Source organism: Solanum tuberosum, unplaced genomic scaffold, assembly GCF_000226075.1.
Source record: "Solanum tuberosum cultivar DM 1-3 516 R44 unplaced genomic scaffold, SolTub_3.0 scf00632, whole genome shotgun sequence".
NCBI lineage: Eukaryota > Viridiplantae > Streptophyta > Magnoliopsida > Solanales > Solanaceae > Solanum > Solanum tuberosum.
In genome coordinates this window covers 114,515-123,247 of record NW_006239543.1, presented here as the reverse complement: position 1 = coordinate 123,247, position 8,733 = coordinate 114,515, and the positions used below count along the sequence as shown (strand labels likewise).

The 8,733-nt window shown below is 32.4% G+C and overlaps 2 protein-coding genes across 2 annotated transcripts in view; one reads left to right on the top strand and one right to left on the bottom strand.

Annotated features, from left to right (window-relative positions):
* Nucleotides 1-2,232: 2,232 nt before the first annotated feature.
* Nucleotides 2,233-5,176, top strand: LOC102590303 (uncharacterized). The gene is made up of 7 exons (XM_006366305.2): nt 2,233-2,412; nt 2,596-2,682; nt 3,203-3,415; nt 3,498-3,662; nt 3,934-3,987; nt 4,085-4,231; nt 4,727-5,176. Exons 1-7 carry the CDS (start codon nt 2,233-2,235, stop codon nt 5,102-5,104), a joined length of 1,224 nt encoding a protein of 407 aa, XP_006366367.1. The 3' UTR covers nt 5,105-5,176.
* A 2,284-nt stretch (nt 5,177-7,460) lies between these two features.
* The window catches only part of LOC102589986 (AP-1 complex subunit mu-2), a 27,801-nt gene continuing 26,528 nt past the window's right edge, over nt 7,461-8,733 (bottom strand). Inside the window, exon 11 of the mRNA XM_006366304.2 lies at nt 7,461-7,952. Within this exon, the coding sequence (XP_006366366.1) occupies nt 7,854-7,952 (99 nt within the window). The 3' untranslated portion in view covers nt 7,461-7,853. The remainder of the gene's footprint in view (nt 7,953-8,733) is intronic.

Here is an 8,733-nt window from a genome sequence, read left to right as displayed (position 1 = left end):
CCCTTTCAACAAATAATAAATTGATTTGAACAAAAAAAAAATGAAATTGATTTCTTGATTTTGATTGAAATAATATGCTTCTAGGTTTTTGTTTGTGAGATTTGGAAAATGAATTGAAGAACATTTTTCCTTTAATTTGATTTTTAATGAAGATGAAAAGCTATGTTTTTTATTTTTAATTTTAAATGTCATGATATTTTAATTTGGGCCATGGGTGGGTAAAGTATAGAAAATGGGTGGGTTTTCAATTTTTTTGGATAAATAAATAAATAAAATCGGGTAAATCATTTAGATGATGCCACGTGTCCATCCGTTAGATTCAAGGATAAATACAAGCCAAAAGAATGACGGTAAGGGCATATACAACCTTAAAGTATAACGGAGGGTATTGACATACCATTTATGATAGTTCGGGGGTATATTTGTCCCTTTTCCCTATAATATATGATTAATTGATGTAAGTTGACATTCATGAGTGATTTTATATATCAATATTTTTTTGAATATATGTGTTTATAAGTATTCAAAATTGATGACATTATAGTAAGTTTTAAAAAATTACTCTTCATAGCATAAAAAATAAAAAATTAATTATGATAAAATATTCTTAAGCATGAAAATTTATTCTTAATAAACTAATACATACTTTTTAAAAATAATATGATTATTTTAGTTTAATGGTTTAATGAATCAAATTACTCTATTATTAAAAAAGAAAGATTTTAATGACATGTCATGCTGACTAGGAGAGAGTGAGGCTTTTGAAGTGTCAAGTATATTTGGAGGAAAATAGTGATAGTTGAATGATATTTTGGTCCTAAATAAAACATAAATAATATTTCAAGGCAATTACCTAAACTTGGGTGCATTTAAGGAATTGACTCAAATGTTGTTCATAGAAAATTAAACAGTGTCCTCCGTAGCAAACATGTATAAAGTCCTTTACTACGAGAGAAAAAGAGGAATAAATTAAAAATCTTTATAGTCATTACCCAAAAATATATTAAATTTGTGATATTGCAGAAAACAACTAAAAGAGAGGTGATACTTAAGTGGTTAACTTATTTACGTAATAGATACTTAAGAATACATGCAAAATAAAGTTCTAAATTTAAGTCAAAAGTGTTATCTAATAGAATATTTTATCATGTGTTCAGGTGCTAAATCAAAACAAGATGTAATTCAAGTTTTTTTAATGAAATTTACTGACAAATTTAAGCGGCGTGGATGTATTATGCCAAAGGTGGCTTATGAAATAAATTATTGTTTATACATAGATAAAATGTATCCATTTCGACCAAAATTTTAGAAACAAAAAAAAAATGGGGGATGCCATTCAATCTTATGAAATATATAAAATACTATAGTTAGATTTAGTCGAACCTCAATACGAAACTGTGTAGGAAAGCTAGCTGACAGAAAGAACATTTAGCGATGTGAGACCTAAAGTAAGAATAGGAAAGAGAGAATTAAGTGTAATTCCTATCTGTCTTTTAAACTCAAAAGTAAAGAGTAGTACTTTTCGGTCCTAATTTATATGATTTATATTTCTTTTAGTACGTCTCAAATAGAATGATATATTTCTCTATTTAGTATCAATTTAACTTTAAAATACTCATTTTATTCACACAAATATCTATAACTTATTTTAAACTACAATTTTCAGAAGTTTTTCTGTCGTTCTTAAACTTAGTGTCAAGTAAGATTAACTGGGACGGTAGCAACGACAACACTCTTTCTTTGGAATTGTTAAGATTCATTATGAGTAATTTTAGTCAAATAAATTAAGAAAAAGGAAAAATGGATGACTCTCATGTCAAGGTCATGCTTAACAAGACAACTTTATGGCGTGTGAAATTTGACAGAAAAGCTAAAGTTTCAGTCTTTTGTATTGTAGAATGGAAACATGAGTCCTCCAAATAAAGAAACTTTATTTTTTCTGTCCACTCAATTTTAGTGCATGTCTTGATGAGTAGAAGCATTTAACCATATGGTGTTGTAAGCCCACAACTCATTCTTTTCTACTCCCAACTCAGGCATAGAAATTGCTGTTAGTCAGACAAGAATCAGAGTATAAATGAAACTCACAAGGGAATTGCAATTCTTCAAAATGGTGACAGAGATGCATTTTTTTGGGAATTGTGTGTTACATTGGTGTTAAGAAGGAAACACCAATCAATATAATGTACACAACAAGAAATTAATACTAACAGATTTACAAGAAGAAGAATTATGGGCTGTAGCTGTTTCAAGATTTCTACTTTTGTAATTTGGTTTATATTCTCTGTTTCTCCTGTTTGCTCACTGGAAACTGAGATAATTTCGAATCAGACTTTTGAAGCATGGAAAGAGAAGATGATTATTAAAGATCATCTCATGAAAATCAATAAGCCTTCTCTCAAGACAATTCAGGCATGTTTTACTTTTTTCTTAATTCATGTCAGAAACAGCATCTCTACCTTCTCGAGGTACTTAATGTGTACTCTACCGTCTCCAGACCCCACTTAGTGAGATTAATTTTACAGGATATGTTGTTGTTGATGATGTTTTCTTCCCATTTTCCTCTAATAAAATCATTACTTATTATCGATGCAGAGTCCTGATGGAGATGTTATAGATTGTGTATTATCTCATCAACAACCAGCATTTGATCATCCTCACCTAAGGGGAAACAAGCCTTTGGTAAATCACTTCAAATTACTCATTCAAACTTGGTTTCCAAAAACTGAATTTATTCCAAAATATTTGACATTAACAAAGTGTATTTATATACCAATAAGGATTGTGATAGAGTGGTAAGTATCCATTCATTTTTAACCAGAAGTCTCGAGTTCAAGTCTCCCTAGCAGTGGCGGAGGCAGGAATTCTATCAAGGGGGTTCAAATAAAAAAAATGTTGTTGCCTAGAATCAAACTTGTGACCCAAAGCTCACATATAGGAGAAATCATGAACCCCATAAACCATTGAGCTACTCCTTTGACATATGCTCAAGGGGTTCAATTTTAAATATATACACGTACACAAAAAAAATGATCTTATATATATAATGTAATTTTTTTTTCGAGGGGGGTCGAATGACCCCCTGGACACACTCTACATCCGCCACTGCTCCCTAGTACAGAGTCGTCTTTGTTAGAGAGTATTTTACCCCCAATGTGTATATACTATATTTAATTTAGCACTAATATATTTGTGATTGTAGAATCCTCCTGAGAGTCCAAATGGACACAAGTCAAATCCTAATGAATTGGAAAACTTTCAATTATGGAGTTTGTCTGGTGAAACATGTCCAGAAGGAACAATACCAATAAGAAGAACAAGAGAAATAGACATTCTAAGAGCATCTTCTCTTCAAACATTTGGCAGAAAAATCAAAACACCAATTCGAAGAGACACAATAAGTAACGCCCATGAGGTTCGTTTTTTTCATCAATTTACAAACTTCTATATATTCACAACTTCTTCTATATAAGTATTTTGTTTTTTTCATTGAGCAGCATGCAATTGGATACGTAAGTGGAGATGAATATTATGGAGCAAAAGCAAGTATAAATGTGTGGGCACCTCAAATATCCAACCAATATGAATTCAGTTTATCACAAATCTGGATTATTTCTGGTTCTTTTGCTGATGATCTCAACACAATTGAAGCTGGTTGGCAGGCACGCATTCTCCTTAACTCATCTACTCCCTCTGTTTCTACTTTGACTTGACACAGAGTTTAAGAAATAAACAAGATTTTTCAATTTAAAGTAAGGTTAAATATACCAAAATATATTTTAATCTTGTGGCCGGTCTTAAACATGTCACGTGGAAAATTGAAATTAAAATGTTGTCAAAAAAACAAAGGGACGTTCATTCTTTTTTAAACGGACTAAAAAGGTTCTAGTCATATTATAAAGTTTGATTGATTTATCATTAATATTTAAACAGGTTAGCCCAGAGATATATGGAGACTATTTTCCAAGATTCTTTACCTACTGGACTGTAAGTTGTTGTTACTTTACTGTATATAAATATATATATTTTTATTCCACCTATTTAAATTTAATGATGGGATAATTAAATGTATGTAATTACACAGAGTGATGCATATCAAACAACTGGATGTTACAATTTGCTTTGTTCAGGATTTGTCCAGACCAATAATAGAATAGCTATTGGGGCTGCAATTTCTCCAACATCCTCTTATGATGGTGGCCAATATGATATCACCATATTGATTTGGAAGGTAATTACTTTTTTAACCCCAAAAACTAAAAGTGAGGTCGTGGTGGTGGGATCGGGGCGTTGGGCTATATGATATACGTCACTTGTGAAACTTGTTTTCTCTACCGAACTCATCCTTCTTGTTAGAGTCTGAGGTTTTTGTTTTGGCAGTTGATTTTCTAAACATGGTTCTATAGTTCCAATCCTAAAGTGTTTTTTCTTCGAAATGTATGTTAAAAGGAACTAAACTTGGAAATCGTTTTATTTAGCTGGCCAGGTTAATTAGCAATAGCTTGGAATGTATATATATAGTATATATTTTTATTGTTATTACTATATGTAGGGGAGGAAAAGAGAAATGGAAAAGTAAATTACAAGTGAAAGTTCAGACAGTCAATTAATTATGTTACAATAATTTCCCAAAAATATACTTAATCTTTCCTCCCATTCATTGACTACAAATTTTGAATTCACTTCTAAGTCCGAATATGTAAACCAATTGATGGATCGAATGCAGGATCCAAAGCATGGGAATTGGTGGCTAGAGTTTGGGTCAGGAGTTGTTGTAGGTTACTGGCCATCATTTTTATTTTCACAACTTAGGAGTTCAGCAAGCATGATACAATTTGGTGGTGAAATAGTGAACACTAATCCTTCTGGATTTCACACATCAACTCAAATGGGAAGTGGTCATTTTCCTGCACAAGGATTTGGAAAAGCTTCTTATTTTCGAAATTTGCAATTAGTTGATTCAGATAATAGCCTAATACCTCTCACAAATCTCAAACTTGTGGCTGATCATCCAAATTGCTATGATATTCAAGGAGGCATTAATTCTGTTTGGGGTCATTATTTTTACTATGGAGGTCCTGGTAAAAACCAACATTGTTCTTAATTAAAAGGTACTCCCTCCGTCCCATTTTATGTGGCACTTTTCGGATTTCGAGATTCAAACAAGTCTATCTTTGACCGTAAAATTTTCATAGATCTTTTAAACATTTTGAATTATCAATTATTGTGACTTATAGTACTTTTTACGTAGTTCACAAATATATAAATTTCATTTAAAAAAAATTGAAGATTTCATGTACAAATTTTCGATCAAACTTAAACTGTTTGACTCTTGAAAAACAAAAAGTGTCACATAAATTGGGACGGGGGAGAATATGTTATGGTCTTCTTCTTTTTTGTTTTACAGTTTTAGGGTGATAGGGCATGGGTTATTCTTTCTATTCTACTTTGGGTCAAAAAGGTTATCCATCAGTTAGTTATACCACATGTTATTTAAAGAGGTGTGAAAAGGGAAATAGTGAATATAATATGCTTTTGTGGTTTCTTTCTTTTACAATATTTTCTTGCCTCAAGTGGACTTCCAGTCTTTAATCATACAGTTATCTTAGATTATTCTTTCAATCGTGTACATACTTGTATTCTATGACTGTCAACCATGAGATTGTTGTCTCATTTTATAAACAACTTTTTGAAAGATGCAAATTCTCTCCATCTTTTTCCATACCTTTTCCTTTTAAGATATCATCCTTGGCTAGCCACCCTTACACTTCTCGACCTCACGCATTTGATGCTAATGACAATGTCTTCTTCTTTTTTTTACGAAGGAAATATTTGCATCGTCAGTGTAATTTAACTTGTTACGGCATGTTTCCTTTCAATTTGTCAATCCATGTTCCATTATACAACATGACCTCTTCATTAATTTCACATCAAACATTAGTATTTTCTAGAGCTGTCAATATGGGCTGGCCCACCTCATCCGGGCTAATCATACAGGCTTTGCAATTTGACGGGTCAGGCCGGGCTAGCTCATTTTTTTATGTGGGCCAAAAAATAATCGGCCCAGCCCACAAGTGTGTGGGCTACGGGCTTTGCCGGGCCAACCCTCTTTTTCTTAAAAGTATATTTTTTATAATTTTTTAAATTAAATTATAATTTAAAAATATTATCATAAATATCGACTAGTGTTACTACTTGTTAATCAAATACACAAATAAAAATCTATATAATATTTAGGGGGGATAAGGGTCTGAAAAATACCTCAACTTTGGTCGAATTTGCTGTTGCGATACTAAACTTTCATAAGGACCTATTACCTCCCTAGACTATTTAATACCGTATTTTTTAGCCTCTGAACTATTTAATAGTGTATTTTAAAGGTATATATGTGCCCACGTGGACACATTACTATTTATAATTTTGCATTATTTTTTATGTCCACGTGGGCAAATATGTATGTTTAAAATAAGATATTAAATAGTCTAGGGAGGTAATAGGTCCTCATGAAAGTTTAGTATCGCAACAGTGATTCCGACCAAAGTTGGGGTATTTTTCAAACCCTTATCCCTAATATTTATTAAGTTTGATTTCAAGTAAAAACATAAATACCTAAATAGAAATATTGACTTAATTGTTTTCCAATGGTCATAATAAAACACAAAAACTATGATAATATTCCATAGGTTATGGCCTATGTAGTGATTCGCTAGAAATTTTAGGAATTTTATTTTATGTAGTACATATTTTATAAACATAATTGGGAAACTTACATACATATACAATATTAAAAAAGTATTTACCATTTATAGCAATAATATTTTTTTCACTTGATCACTTTTAATACATTACAGACAACTATTTATAGAACACATATAATACAAGTTTTTATTCATGGATAACATATTTATCACATATTTTAATACACTATATTACAATGTGTCAAATTCTTACCAAACAAGCATAATATATTTTTAAAAAATAGTTATAATACATATATATTGCATACATAATTCATTTTTAATACATATTACAGATTTAACATAGTATTGCTATGCATTGCTATAAATGATAATAAATAAAAAGTATCGCTAAAATCAATAATTATTTATTAAAAAGTATCGATCCATATAATTTTTCCGACATAATTTGTATTTAAAAGTGTAATATTTCAAACTTTAAACGAATTTTGAGTGTAGAATCCTATTATTTTAAGGAAAAATTACAGAAATTTTATTTTTATTTTTTAATTAATTTTTATTTGGCCCACGGGCCGGCCCTATCCATATTTGTCAAGCCCCACAAATCGACAGACTTATTCAGGCCGGGCTAAAAAACCCATTTCTTAAATGGGATCCAAAAATCGTAGTCCAACCCTATCAAATCATGGGTTAGGCCAGACTGACCCAACGGGCCTAGCCCATATTGACGGCTCTAATATTTTCATAGATTTCTGCGGTGGGTGTACCAAATACGTCTTCCATTTCACAAATTACCTAGTTATTACAGCCATCATCATAATCCATCTCCGGAAAACAGAAAAAACCATACAAACGACCAGCATGCACCAGCAGTCGTGACTCTTGGGTTTAAGCAAATATGCAGCATTGAAGCCGTTTTTTTTTAACAGTATATGGAACATGAACTTAATCAGCAGACATCTTTATACAAGAAAATGTAGCATACAAGCAATAAAGTCAAATAAATAACAAAAATTGGCACAACAAAACAATTTGCTTCAAATCTATGAGCTAAACCAGTTCATCTCCTGCAAAGCAGCTCAAAGCATTGGAACTTGTGACTTATCCGAGCCTCGGGCAAACTTAATTGGATTGGATCATCATCTCGGTGTGGTTTTACGTAAGTCTCAACTCATATTCACCAGCCATGGTAATATATCGCACCCAAGGAAGAGCCTGATAACCACTTTTTTCAATTATCTTCAAGTAGCGAACCTAGCATGCATTAGAGGATCCACATTGGTCACAACTTTTGCAAATAAGCAGTTCAAGCTAAAAAACAAAATTACATTTAGGCTGTCGATGCGGTAAGTTCGCCAAACTAAGCCCACAATAAAGGTCATAAAAGGCATGATATTGTATCACGTTTTCCGTCACCAACCAGAAGAACAAGATTAGACAGAAACGTTCAATACTAAGTTCAAGAGTTAAGTTAAGACTCACAAAGACTTGTTTGGTTCTCTTCTTTAGGATGCGGGGACAATCAGGCCTACACATTTAAGTTGGTTCTGTTGACTTCATCACCTCATACGTCACTTTATCAAAACTCATTTAGAGTTCCTCAGCTTATCAACTTGTACTACTACCTGCCTCCAAACCATGCTCCCTCTCAAGGATAATAAATAGGGATAATACACTTTTTCCCCTGGACTTGTCCAGTTAATCCCAAAGAACACTTCAACTTTGCGGGCAACCTATGACCCCTTGAACTATTTCAAAGTGGAATTATTTGGCCCTTTTCTGCTGAGTTGGTGAAGGTGTCCTCCTGCTGGATTTTTTCCCCCATTCTTTCTGTCTTTCTTCCCTGTGCTGCTGAACTCACATCCTCCGTTTTTTTTTTCTTCAGCTTGTTACTCTTTGGCTTCTCCTACCTATTTACTCTTTTTCAGTTTTTTTTTTTTTGATAACAGAGAAACCCGTCTGTGACCCGCCCTTTGGACCAATCACAGCCTTCTAAACTCGGTGGATAATGGGCCCGCCCCTCTACCCTTCTCCA